The 14731-nt window shown below is 45.5% G+C and overlaps 1 protein-coding gene across 2 annotated transcripts in view; it reads right to left on the bottom strand.

Annotated features, from left to right (window-relative positions):
- TMEM185A (transmembrane protein 185A) overlaps window positions 1-12773 on the bottom strand; it is a 34839-nt gene extending 22066 nt beyond the window's left edge. Inside the window, exon 1 of one of the 2 annotated variants that reach the window (XM_080795880.1) lies at window positions 12601-12773. In XM_080795880.1, the coding sequence (XP_080652006.1) occupies window positions 12601-12638 (38 nt within the window). In that variant the 5' untranslated portion in view covers window positions 12639-12773. The remainder of the gene's footprint in view (window positions 1-12600) is intronic. The other variant, XM_080795881.1, reaches the window with a different exon arrangement.
- Window positions 12774-14731: the final 1958 nt, after the last annotated feature.

Genomic DNA, 14731 nt, shown 5'->3' with positions numbered 1-14731 from the left:
AGGCTGCTAACTAGAATAGATATACTGCCTTTTTGTGTTGTAGTATTGTCATCTATAAAATCAGGGTAATATGTAACTCATAAGGTGGTTGTGAGTACAAGATAATGAATATGGAAAGTGCTTTGTGCAGAGCACTACATTAGTGGCTCTCAAAATGTTTTGTATCAGGACTCCTTTACGCTATTAAAAATTACTGAGGAACTCAAAGAGTTTTGTTTATATGGGTTATACCTATTATTATTTACTGTATCAGATTCTGAAACTATTTTTGAAATAATTAATTCAAAAATAACAATAAAGTCACTATATGTTAACATAAGCAATGTAATTTTAATGAAAAAATCATTTGCCAAAATATGTACAGTTTTGAAATTTTTTTAGATGTTTGGCTTCATAAAAGACACCCAGGTTTTAATATCTACATCTGCATTCATTCTGTTGCAATATGTTGTTTTGGTTCAAGCATATGAAGGAAATCTGGCTTCACAGAGATTCGTAGTTGGAAAAGAACTGAGTATTTTAATAGCTCTTTCAGATAATGGTGGATATCCTTCTTTGACAGGGTACTAAAAGTCAACCAGTGGTAGTTTCCTGAAGGTTAACCATGATGTGGAATCTGAAACCTTATCACTGAACTTTTTGTTGTCTGCTACATTAAAATCCACTGGTCTCTCTGGCACTTCAAAGGAATGTTTTTTATCCCTCTGTAATTATAATACCATGTAGGTTGACTGAAAAGTATTAGTTCACTGAGTAACAAAGATCTTTCAAATGTTGACACATTTCACTATACAAAGGCAAAAAATCAAATTAGCTATTGTCACAACCCATTTCCTCAGAAATATGTAAGTATTGGGAGGCTGTCAAGTTCATGGGGGTAGATAAAACTTTGAAAAAATTCCAATTTTCCCTTGAAAGCTCAAATTTTACTGTTTGTAAAAACATCATCACTTGTTTTTCTTGTTGAAAACATTGAAAGCACTCCAACAACAGTTTCTTACATTTTAAGTTAGATTTGTGTTTATTGTGTGTCAGTGCTGTTATTTCCAAGTTACAAGTTCACTTGGATTTGCAAGAAAAATGTCTGCCAAGTGCCCTACTACAAACAGCCACAGTCTTGTCTGTGAGTTGTCCTCCCGGGTAAAAATGGTGTTCCATGAAAAAAGGCAGCTTGGAGCCCAGGCACACGAGCAGGGTTTTGGTCGTTGCTGCTGCTGCTGAAGTACTCTGCACCCAACGTGGGGCTTGCACTTGTTACAACCCTGAGATCAAGAGTCAGCAGGCTCTACTGACTGAGCCAACCGGGTGGCCCCCCACTCCCGCCCCCAGCGTTCTCCCTCGAGTCAACTGCTGTACTTCTGTACACAGCAGACAGCCTCTCTGCATTCTTCCCGTTCTGTCACACAGAATATTAAAATGGATGTATACTCAAGGGTCAATATTAGTGAGACCTTTTTTTTCTGCTTTATTAAGGACATCCTATGAGAGGCTGGCTTTTTTTTTTTTTTTTAATCTGCAAGTGTACCGCAGCGAAGAATCCAGTGCCTACCAGTACAGTTTCACGTCACCGGCTTGCTCTGTGCTCAGGTGGCAGCAGCTGGCCCCTCACCACTTCTGTACCGTCAATGCAAACAGCAATGCAGAGAGAGGCAAAGAACGTCGTAGTGTTATGAAAACAGTCGTGGCCTCGCAGAGCCCTAGAAAGGTTCTCAAGAGCCCCCAACAAGGGGTCTGTGAAAACTGGTTTGATAACTGCCGCACTGCATACATGTTAGTTATGATGATTAATGCTCAAAACCAAGGGAGGCTTTTATGAGCTGCTACAAAGACAAAGAGAGCTACCACTGCAAGAGGCCAAGGTAACAATGACCTCACCACTAGACTCTGGAGAAGAAAAAGGTTTGAGGGGGACTCACAAGCTGACAGAAATGGAGTGATCACCACAGAGAAAGGATTCAGCAGAAGCAACGTTTTCTGTCTGAAAGCCCAGGGGGATGCCTAGTGTGAAAACCAGAAAACCAGGACCAATCCGTCAACCAAAGCCTATGGCTACACATATCATTACCAGAAACAACAGACTTGAAAACAGACAATTAAAAGAGGGACGCCTGGGTGGCTCAGTTGGTTGGGCAGCTGCCTTCAGCTCAGGTCATGATCCCAGCGTCCTGGGATCGAGTCCCACATCGGGCTCCTTGCTCGGCGGGGAGCCTGCTTCTCCCTCTGCCTCTGCCTACCACTCTGTCTGCCTGTGCTTGCTCGCTCTCTCTCTCTAACAAATAAATAAATTAAAAAAAATTTAAAAAAAAAAAAAAGACAATTAAAAGAAAAAGAACTGCATCAGAACATTAACAAATGCAAGGACACTGGTAAACACAGGACTCGTAGGTAAATTAAATAATACATAGAGGTAAAATTTTTCTAAAGGATTTTCAAACTATAAACAAAAAATAGATGAGGTGCAGGGAGAGTAAACCCTCTGAGCTAAATTCATGATCTTCCCTAAAGGAGAGGGTTTTTTAATTTAATTGAAAAAAAATAGTAGATATAATGAAAACAGAAGTACTAAAACGTTTAAAATGTTGGAAAAGTGGTAGCTTTATAATTTTTTATGTAATTTAAAAGGAAATTAAGAGTTCTGGGTCTATTACATGAAAAACGAAAAACAGAAACATGATGAACTTACAAGAGGACAGATAATAATACAAAAATGTAATTCCTTCTTCAAATAGTGGGGTTGAAAAATTATAAATAGGATGAAAATGTTCTTGTATTACTCTCCTATTGCTTTCATACAAAGTTACCACCAACCTTGTGGCTTAAAAAGCATAAATTCATTCTCTTTACTGTTCCAGACATCAAACATCTGAAATGGTTTTCTTTTTTTTTTATTAACATATAATGTATTATTTGCCCCAGGGGTACAGGTCTGTCAATCATCAGGCTTACACATTTCACAGCATTCACCATAACACATACCCTCCCTAATGTCCATCCCCCAGCCACTCTATCCCTACCCTCCCACCGCCCAGCAACCCTCAGTTTGTTTCGTGAGATTAAGAGTCTCTTATGGTTTGTCTCCACCCCGATCCCATCTTGTTTCATTTTTTCCTTCCCTATCTCCACAACCCCCTGCCCTGCCTCTCAAATTTGTCATATCGGTGAGATCATATGTTAATTGTCTTTCTCTGATTGACTTATTTCGCTCAGCATAATACCCTCCAGTTCTATCCATGTTGTTGCAAATGGCAAGATTTCATTTCTTTTGATGGCTGCATAGTATTCCATTGTATATATAGACCATATCTTCTTTATCCACTCCTCTGTTTGAAATGGTTTTCTCACTGGGCTAAAATCAAGATGCCACCAGAGCTTAGATCCTTCCAGAGGCTCTAGGAGAGACTGCTTCCCTGCCTGACCAGCTTCTAGGGGCTGCCTTGTAGTCCCTTGGCTCATGGCTCCTTGCTACAGTTTCAAAGCCAGTAGGGGAGAGTCCAGTTCTCCTTATAGAGACTCACTCTGATCTCCTCTTCTGCCCTCCCTCTTCTACATTTAAGACTTGTGATTATCAGCCTTGCCAGGGAATCCAGAATAATCTCCCTATTTTCAGGTCAGCTGATTAGCAACCTTAATTCCATCTGCTACATTAATTCCTCTTTGCCATGTAATGGAATATATGCCTAGGTTCCTAGAATTAGGATGTAGGTATATTTGGGGGATCATTATTCTGCCTACCAGAGACCTATAATAAGAAAGTTCACTTACTGGATTAAAAAATAAAATCTAAATCTGTTGCATTCAAGAGTCACACCTGCAACCGATATCAAGTCAAACCAACTACAAGAAACTAGAGGACAAAGGTTTATCATGTTTGGGTAAGGAAGAGAGAAGCAGTTTACTAGTACAGTAATTTGGTAGGTTTCAAAGATAAACTATTAAAATACTAAAATGACTAACAATGGTACACAGTGAAAGACTAGCAACATGGCCATAGAAGACGGTAATAATCTGACCATTTTTCTATCAAGAATATACAGAGATACTTTCACTGTGGGCTTCTACCTGCTACTATTAAATAACCACAGATAAAGCAGACAAAACTCCTAAGTAAACTACAGAAATGAACACTACAGTAGACAAAAAATGGCATGGTTCTATAGCGTCAAGTAACAGGACAAAAATTATGCTTTCATTACATACATACATACAGATTTTTCCAGATGGGGGAGAAAACGGATCGTGGGCACTGATACAAAATAAACACAAATCTAAAGGGGGCGCATGATGTAATGAGCACTGGGTGCTGTACGCAGCTGATGAACCACACTAAATTCTACCCCTGAAACTAGTAGTACACTCGATGTTAACTAACTTCAATTTAAATAAAATCTTTTTTTACGATTTTTAAAAAATTTATTTATTTGAGAGAGAGACAGTGAGAGAGAGCATGAGAGGTGAGAAGGTTGGAGGGAGAAGCAGACTGCCCATGGAGCAGGGACCCCCATGCGGCACTCGATCCCAGGACTCTAGGATCATGACCTGAGCTGAAGGCAGTTGCTTAACCAACTGAGCCACCTAGGCGCCCTAAATAAAATCTTTAAAAAATTAAATTAAATTAAATTAAAATACTGTATGCCTTCAAAGTACGGAATGTATAAAAACGAGAAAGGAAGTCTCTGCCCTCTAGTTGCTCAAAGACCAACAGGAACAGAGGGAGGTGATCTATCAACATGAAACTATGTATCATCTACACCAGTACATGGAAAATTGGTATCTCTGGGGGAGCTGGGAAGGGAGGTGGGATCTGGGCAGCAGGTTGGGGACAGGGAATTCCAGACAAGGGGATAAGATTGTTTAAAGTATGAAACAGCTTCGTTGTACCCCAGAAGACTGGAACATGCTGAATGAATTCTATAAATCTTGGGAGGTGAGCAGCTAGGCAGACAGGAGGAAAGGCACCAGACAAATTCAGGGGAAAGTATGCTGTGGTAACAAGGTCGGAGGATTCGAATATTAAGGCAAAGCCCTTGGAATTTATTAACAGGCAATGGGGAGCCACTGAAGATTTTCTGAGCAAAAGAAAGGTATAGAAGGCACAGAAGAATGTGTAAGGTAGATTGTAACTGGCAGAGACTGAAGCTGAAATTCTACACAACTCATAATAAACTGACAATGGCTTTAACACTGCCTAACCATACGGATCTTTCTCAACGTTCGCTTGTGAAGCAGTGCAACGGAGATAAAGAGATCATTTATGCAACTCTGAACTTTCTGGTCTTCGTGAGCAAAACGTAGATAATTCTACCTCTACCATGTGGTGCTGAGGTAAGAATTGAATAACCTATCAGAAAGGCCCTATTGCAAGGCTTGGCGCCAAGCAGGTAATGCTCAATAAATGTTCGTTTCCCTCCTTCAGTAATGACGAAATCCTGATGAAACAGAACTCTATTGAAGAATATTTAAAATACTAGTAAAACCCAACTAAATATCAAAACTTCCAGGCTGCTGCCAAAGCAAGACTCAGAGAAGACATATCCACTCCAAAAGTGGAACTAAAAGCAGAAAAGAAAAGAAAGAAAAAAGAGACAAAGGGAAAACTACTGAACTAAGTTTCTATCTAAGAAATTTAGGAGGAAAAAATACCAAAGGAGCCAAAATACGGAAACAGTAAAACTAGAAGCAGAAATACAGATACAAAAGCAGAACCGATCAGTAACACCAACAGCTGGTTCTCTGAAAAAATGAACAACTACAAAGTTGATCAAATACATTAACACACTCAGAAATTTTAGAAGATGTAATTTACACACACATTTGTAACTGGGGGAGAAGGAACAGTATGTCAACTACACCAACACATTTGAGAGCCAAGTAAAAAAAGATGACCACATATCAAAGCGGGAATTCCAAACCTGACTGTCAAGCAGAGAATATGATGCAGCCATAACACAGTGACAAGAAAATTTATTTTTTAAAAAGTTGCAGTCAAAGCCTAAACTACTTTGAGTCACTTTTCAAGAAACACTTAGACCAGAGTCCAAGTATAAAAATAGACTTTACTTAATTCTCCACAAACCAGCAAATGGAGGTTCCGCTGGATGTTGTGGCATCAGCCACCACTTCCTCGATTTCACTTTTCCAATTACACCTTGAAAATGGATGTATTCCACTCTATGAATCTGCAATGCTGATACACGATCACGAAATAGTGTCACAGGGGTCAGTCTACAAAGCTAGTGTCCTCCCTGAAATGTGTATGGAGCTTTTTTGCTTGAGGCTCAAATTCCCTCTCTCCACTTTGCTGGGAAGGGAAGGGAAAGGGGTAGAGGGAGGGAGAGAACATACCGAGGAAAAGCGATGACTCTGATGTAAAAGTCCTACCATCTGTTTTCTGCAAATCAAAAGAATGCAACTTGGGGCGACTGGGTGGCTCACTGGGTTTAGCGGTTTAGCTTCTGCCGTCCGCTCAGGTCATGATCTCCAGATCCTGGGATCAAGCCCCACATCCAGCTCCCTGCTCGGCAGTGAGTCTACTCTCTCTTTCTCCCTCTGCCCCTCCTCTCTGCTCATTCTCTCTCTCTCTCTCTCAAATAAATAAAATCTTTAAAAACAAAAAACAAAAAATCCCAAAATAATGCAACTGGACTCAGTTTGGAGCCATCAGTCTTTTCCAGTTAAATGTGGCACGTACACATGCACGCACATGCATGCACACGTGTGCACACGTTTGGCAAGCACACGCGCTGGGTGACACATCCCCGTGGGCACCTCTCTGTCTACGATTTCAGAGAATGGCTCCAATGGACAAACTGCTAACTGACGCGCTCCCAAACTGTTAAAGGGGCTCTATCTCTTACACTGAGCAGAGCCTTACTGACAAAATTTAAATTCTTTTAGTGGCAATTTAACTGGTTTTATTTCGATGAAAAATGTTTAAGAGCATCTAACCAGAAGATGTAAGAAAGCACAAAAGCCCAATAAAAACCAATCACTCTTAAGGAGGACCAGAATGAGGCCAGGCTAGAAGTTTCTCAGCTATGCAGTTGTGAGGGGAGGGGGCGTCACTCTCTCCCTAAGCCTACCTACTCCTGGGTCTGCTCACGTATTAATTCCCTAAGACTGGGGGATGCGCAAGCTCTGTGTAAATGATCAATTCTACCTATTTTTTGCTGCTACTCGTATTCTACAAGAGAAAAGCTGTAACAATCTCACATAGCAATCGTTTTTCTTATTACTAGGCCATAGCTGACAAAGTACGAATCATTAGATACAAAAGCCTATCTCAAGTTCATTTCAAGGCTTTCATCTTGAGTTCTAGAAGAGGTACAACCTATGATCAGGCAAGGCAATTAGAAACCCCAAGCTCAGTACTCGGAAGCTTAACTCCTGGACTCCTGGGAAACCATCTAAAACTCCTCCCACCCGCTGTCTCTCGCTCACAACAGAGTCTCCGATGGTACATGTCTATTTGTACTCAACATCCGCTCATTCAGCGCATTTATTGAATGTCTCAACATCCGGGACTTCAAAGAGCTCACAGACAAGAAAAATATGTGTGTAATTATCAAGTAATGGGAATGGTATTTTTAAAACCAGAAATTATGCATTCAAATGGGACTTGTCTCCTTTAAACAGTCCCCCTGGGAGGCAATGAGCTAATTCCACTTCATCGCTCAAACCAGCTTTGGAGCTTTCCTCCTGGAATCGCCTTGAGAGCCCGCAGTCAGTCCTTCTGAATATCCTCAATGATGCCAACTCTTCACTGAGAGTGAATTCGATTTTTGGAAATGGCCTAAAGTCAGTCAGTGCCAAGTTTAGTGAATAAGATGTATGATCAAACTAGGTGGCACTCTTTGGGTTCAAAAATGATCCATGATTATGAAGCAATGAGACGGATTTCCTTGTATGGTTTGTAATCTGACTCCAAAGGAAACTTCAGATGAGTAACAAGGAATCTGAGCAGTGAGTAGGTACACACATACTCCTCTTTCTGCTAAGTGGCTTCTTTGAGGGAAAACACTCATTTGGATGTGTAAGCTCAGATACAAGGTTTGCTTTGTGCCATCACAACTCATAAACAGAAGGCTTCCTGGGATATTAGACCCACTGTGGGCCTGTCACTAAATTCGAGAGGTGCCACGGCATGCAGGAATGAACACAGGCTTCAGGAGGAGACCGGCTGACTCATGTTAGAATCCTGACCGGGCCCCTTGTCGCCTGTGTGACTTCAGGGAAGTCACAAACTCACTGAGACTCTGCGAAACAAGGCTGATCATCTAACATGCAGGGTTGTTGCAAAGGTCTGAGATAATGCTGAAAGCACTGCCACTGTGCCCAACCCGTGCTAGGTGCCCCAGAAGTCACACCCATATAATAACAACTTCAATAGAATCGAGAGGTTTTTCTTACTCTAGGTGACTTAAGATGACAGAACAACAGATAAACAGACATTCCGGTGGTGGATGAGTAGTTCCTGAACAGCACCAACATACACTCACTACCACTAGACCTGGAGCGGCTTTAAACAAAAACCCCAGTAATACGTAAATGATATCTGCAGTGATCACTCACACCACGGGTACTATTTTTAAATCGTATGACACATGCCACCTGCAGCACCGCCACCACACTGACCTTTCACCGCTGTCTGAGCACACCGGGCTCTCTCATGAACCCTGAGCCTCTCCATTCTCTGCCCCTCCTAACTCCCCTTTCCTGCCCTCTGGTCTGAGAAACCCTACAGTTATATTCTTCAAGACTGAGCTGTGGGAGCTTCCCTGACTGCTGACACAATTGGTGGCTCTGCCCCTTGTGCTCCCACAGCATTTAGTTCCTTTCTCTGGCACGTCTCTTCCCGTGTTGAATTTTAATTTCTCTTCCCATTTCTGCTTCTCCTGCCAGGCTTGAGCACGGAGAGGAATTATATCTCACTTATTTTTGTACTGAGAGCACCTAGCACATCTCTTGGCACACAGTAGGAACTCAGGCAATGCTGGATGAATGAATGCTTTAAATATAAATATTTAAATGCTTTAAATATAAATATATAAATGACTGGTGAAAGCCAGGTAGCCGTCCTTTGTTAACAATTACCAGAAATCACATCCATTTTTCCTAAAATCAAAGAAGAGACAAGATAACTTACATAGAATGGTTTTAGAAGTTGCAGCACACGGAACTTTCTAAACGCTACTGACCTCCTTAGTACTCCATGCTCACATGACCGAACACCCAGAGCAGCATCCCTCAGCCTTCGTCCCAGCCCAGCACACCTGTGGGATGCACCTCACTGTCAGGGCTCACTACAGATGACTCAGAGGGCCTAGCAGAGTTCTCACGGCTTCCAGCACTGCCTGGCTCCCAGGCCTGAAGGCCATCTCCAAGCCAGCAACGTGAGCAGGTTAGCAGAAAATCCCAAGGCTCCACGCTGTGGCCAGGGTGCTGGCTTAATGCCATCTCCTCCCAGATCCCCACCTCCTATCTCAGAATCAGTCTGCCAGTTCTGTTTACCGCTGACAGTTGCCTACTCAATGAATAAGGCTCCCTCGATGCTATGTTAGGAAGCCTCAGGCATTCAGAAAAGGACTTGGTGGGTCTAGTGTGCCTACTGCAGCGAGTCGTAACCTGTGCCACTAAAAAGTTCACAATCAACCAGTTCTGTGCCAGATGGAAAGAGGCGGAGGGTCAGCTGGCAGCCCTGCGCATCTGAGTGCTGCCATTTGTGAATCATTCTGTTATTGCAGTTTTCCAGACCTTTGGCAATACAGCAGTGGGCTCAGACTCACCAAGATCAAAAGGTTGGAAAGGAGAGCTGGAGCTATGGCCCATGCCTTGGGACTCACAAAACCATGATAGTGGCTATTTTTGTGACACACGTAATCCACAAAGTAAGGGCAGCCACATTCTGCCTTAGTGTCATGGTCTTTCCTGTCTCTCTAATGGAATGGCTGAGCATTCTGAAGGAGAAAAGATGAGAAGAAAGAGGACCAGGCCACAGACTACCAGGAATGCAGTGATTGGAAGAAGCCATTTTAGATTTCTCCTACAGGCTCTGGAGAGTCATTCATTCATTCACCCATCCATTCATTCCACAAATATTTAATGAGTCAGGTACCACTGCAGGTGCACAAGATACCAAAATGGGCAGAATCATGGCCCTGGTCCCACGGAACTTAGAGTTTAGTAGGGGAGACAGGCATTAATCAAATAAACACACAAATATAAGGGTACAAATAAGTGCTATGATGGAAGAATTCAGCATGCTACAGAGATTGTATAAACAGGTATCAGTGGGCTCAGGCAAGTCAGAAAGGCTCCTCTCAGCAAGTAACAAGTGAGCTGAGATCTCAAGGATAAGTAAGAGTTAATTAACTAGGTCAGGAGAAGAGGAGAGGGAAACATTCCTGGCAATGAGAACAGCATGTGCCAAGGTCCTGGGGTAGGAGAGAGATACTGAAGTGGTTCCAAATTAGAGGCAGGGAGAAAGGCAGCAGCACCAAGGCTAGATGCCCTGGCACAAGGTATCTTCCTGTCTACACCCTCTGGTTTGCACTCTAGCTGTCTAGAAGGCCCTCCTCAGCATGGAACAAGACTAAAGAACAATGTCAAAAACTAGGTGTGCCCATGAGACATGACACATCGTTAGCTAAAAAGTCAGACTTGCCAATATTACCTGACCACTGTCTTAGCAGTCACCACTGTGAGGCAACACTGCTCACTTCCACTGAAGCAACACTGTATCAGGACATCGGTGCCCTACACAAGGTCTTTAGAGATGCATTTCAATTCCAGTAGAATTAAAGTGTTGACAAATATATTGATAATTACTATAAATCTGTTTAGATACCTAATATTTCATTGTAGTTTACATATACCAAATTTTAGGGGGTGGGGGAGAAGCCACATGAAAAGAAAATGGTTAAGGATGTTATCTGTGCAGCACTACTGTGCTTGGCAACTATTAGCCAGTTAGAACACTTGAGACAGTTCTTGGGTTCTGAATTATCTGTCACCTTGCAAAACTGTCCTGGAACCATCTATTTGCAAAGTACTATGCAATCAATCATGAATTTGGCTTCCCACCCTGCTGAGATTATACTCATTCTACAGATAAAACACATAAGCAAGTGGCCCAAGGATACAAAACAATTCAGATTTTACTTTTCTTCTTACCACCCTCACCAAACAATGTAGACACACAAGGCCCTTCCAACTCCAGCACCAATCCTGCTACCCTGTAGATCACTCCTCAACCCCTAGGAGCAGCAGAGGAAGGTGCTACAGTCCCTCCTTCCTTACCTCCTCTCAACACGCTCCTGGATGCAGAACGGCTTCAAGGCCAACAGTGATAACGACTGCACTATGCTTGGGACACTGGCCCTCCAGACCAGAATAGGAACTCAGTAGTGCTAGAAGAGGACCAGAGCACCTAGGAAGCCTCAATGGCTTGTAACTTAAAATGTCACTGTCCTCAGGGAGACTGCACTCCCAATACTCTCTCTCCATCTCTCCCAAGACTTCCCTTCACCACCCACAAGCAGTTCAGGCAGTGGTCTCCACTGGGTTCCCACAGTACAACCCTGCACAGTGCTATCAATCATCCATTTACAGGTCTTTCTCCACCCACAAGCTGGGACCTCCCAGCATCTGAAGCACCTCACATAGGACCTAGCATACAAAAGGCTGATTGAGGGCACAGATTCCCACCAGCAACTAAGGGAGAGAGGTAGGTACTCCCTTCACAGACTAGTGGACTCAGATCAATTAGGCCAACTCCTTATTTTTCAGATGAACAGAGAATATGTAACTCAGTCACATGGGGCCTGGTCCCTAATCCAGATCTTTGGGCTCAGTTTAGTCCCACAAACATTTTATAAGGGCCCGCTCTGTTTCAAACGCTGTGGGAGATGCTGGGGATAGTGAGGTGTGCAGGGGATGGTCTCTGCTTCAGGGCGCACACAGCATGGGGGAGGGAACAGAGTTACAGAACACTTCGGCAAGTGCAAGGACAGGCGCTTGATTCCTTAATCAGTGTTCTCTCCACACTGTCCACTGGATGGATACTCCCCAGCTGGGAAACAGGACAATAGTGTCTATTTCCTGCAAATAAACTTACAGTGAAGACTGAGGAGACACCGTGTATGGGAAATCGTCAGGTTCACCCCCAGAGGCATTATGTAAGGGACTGCCATACCCTGACACCGACTCCGAGGATTCAGCGTCGTTTCAGATATCACTCGACAAAGCAGCAAACAAGCTAGGGTGGGCATACATCCAAGGAAAACCTCAAGGGCTCAGAGGAACTGGAGGAAACAGCTGGGGTGTGTGGGGGGGGGGGAGGTAGGGGTGTTGGGTCAAGCGAAACGGCCCCGACGCGGGGAACAGAGGACAGGCGGCGGGGGGCGGGAAGGGGGCGCTGGGCCAGCAGCCCGGGTGGGCTGGCCCAAAAGCAAAGGGGTTCCCGCGGGGCCGAGGGCGGACGTGGGGGTGCTGAAGACACCGGGAGCGGGAAGCACCGCCCGGAGAACCGCTCGCACCGCGGGGAGCTGCCCCGCCGCCCGCCGCAGCCTCACTCCCGCCGCGCCTCCCCCGGCGGTACCTCACCTCGGGTTGAAGTCCTGGAAGAGGCCCCTCAGGTTCATGGCGGAGAACTTCGCCGCGGCGGCCTCCTCCTCCCCCCGCCCCCCGCGCCGCGCAGCCTGCGCGTTACAGCGGATTCATGGTGCCGGCGCGAGCCGCGTCCCCACCGCCGCCGCCGCCGCCGCCGCCGCCGCCCCCGCCGCCACCTCCACCACCGCTGCTGCCGCCCGGAGAAACCTGAGCCACCACCTCCCGCCCCTCCTTCCAGGCTTCCGTACGGCGGCGGCGCATGCGCCCGAGCCCCGCCCCGCCGGCCGGGGAAGCGCCGCGAACCGCGTGCGGCGCCGCCCTCTTAGCTGCTGGCGACCGGAGGAGGCCGTGGCCCTGGTTTTCCCTGGGGTCCGCGGGAGGCGTGGAGGCTGGGAGAGACTGGGAGCCTGGAGGAGGCGGCGGAGAGCCGAGCGGGGAACCCCCCTCGGCGCAGGCCTGCGGGAAGGGGGCGCGCCACGCGGGAATCTCGCGGGGAGGTCTTCGCGGACACCTGTCACCTCGCCTCGCGGTGCCTTCGGGAAATTTCCCCTGAGCCTGGGCGGGAAGGGGGATAGTGGCCACGGTGACGCGTTGCATTTTGGCCTTCTCATCCCAGGTTTCACCTTTTAGATCTGTCGGTGACTCCCAAGTCTGCGTCTCCATTTCTCTCCCAAGGCCCAGGCCAGCATATGGATACGTGCTGGTGGTCCCACACTCAGGTAACCCCGCGCCACAGTCATCTTTCCTCCCAACCGCCTTCCCCTCCTGGGTTGCCCTCTCCGTTGGCAGCACACCTATTCGTGGGGGCATCCAAACTGGAAATCTGGTAGTCCTCCTCCTGTTTGCTGAGTTCAGAGACTCCTTGGCCGCTGCCTAGACTTTGTGGTCACTTCCCACCTGGCCTCTTCCTCCACTCCAGGCCATCTTACTTATAACTGCCAGGTTCATCTCCCTTGCACAGGTCAACATCTTTGGCCTCAATTTTTCTCCTCTGCAAAATGGAGATGATAAAACCGACTTCCTAAACTTGGGTAAGAGAGCGTACATAACACTGCTTGGTTCACACCAAGTGCTCAGAGAATGTAGTTGCGCTCTCGTGCTCTTTCCAGTTCCTACCTCCTCAAAAGTCTGTTTACTTTTGGAATTAGCTGGGCAAGTTCACAGCAGGTGACCTAGTCTACCTTCTTCACTTCCGGCTTATTTAAGACTTTTCCATGAGCACAGCAATACCTTAGACATTAGTCTAGTATCATTATGGATAATAGTTGCACTTTGTTACAATAACAGAGTTTCATGAATGGCAGTTTTCATATGGGTTAGCCTTGGGGGCAGCTCGAGAAGATCACAATTATGATAGTCATACCTTGCCATGATGTATCACCTTTCTTCCAAGAGACTGAAAACATTTCACAAGTGGTAATTAGGCTTCCCAAACCCACTGGCGAATGGATATTATTGTAGGAGCTGCTTTTCAATATGAGTAACCTGAATCAGGTTTGTCAGCTGCTGAAACACCAGAACCCAGTCCCAGAGTCTTTGGTCAGTTCCCTTGCCCATCCTCCGGGTAGAGTCCGGTGTCTACCCCTGAGGAGTTTCCCAGTGAACATTTAGATACACAAGAGAAAGCTAAGGCACAGAGAAGCTTGTCTGATGTGCCTTGAGCTACCCAGCTGGTAGAGGTACAGGAGCAAAGAGGCAGCAGGGGGTCCTGCCAAAATTGCAGCCCGTACTCTGCGAAGAAGAGGTACTTGCCAGTGGCCAGACTGGCCAGCACCATCTTCATTATCGGTGACCTCCTCATAAACAGGCATTAAGACTGAGATTGTTTGTCAGTTAAGATACTTGAACAGGAGATACTGTTGCCTTTTCAGAAACTTCACCAGCAGAGACCAGGCAGGCTCCTCAGAGTCCAGAGTCTTGAGGGCAGGTGCTACTTTGGTGAGGCCCCAGGGAGTCCCAGAGCTGACCCACTGCTCTGCAGCTCACAGTCCCCCAGACATGACCAGGTTGTGAGGGCTGCCCAGCCCAGGGTACAGAAAACTAATACACAAACCAGTTGTCAATGTATTCTTTTGTTCTGACAAGCCAGATTGCTGAGGGGAGCTTCTAAACCTGTCCATGGGAA

Source organism: Martes martes (genome assembly GCF_963455335.1).
Source record: "Martes martes genome assembly, chromosome: X".
Taxonomy (NCBI): domain Eukaryota; kingdom Metazoa; phylum Chordata; class Mammalia; order Carnivora; family Mustelidae; genus Martes; species Martes martes.
This window is presented reverse-complemented; position numbering and strand designations above follow the sequence as displayed.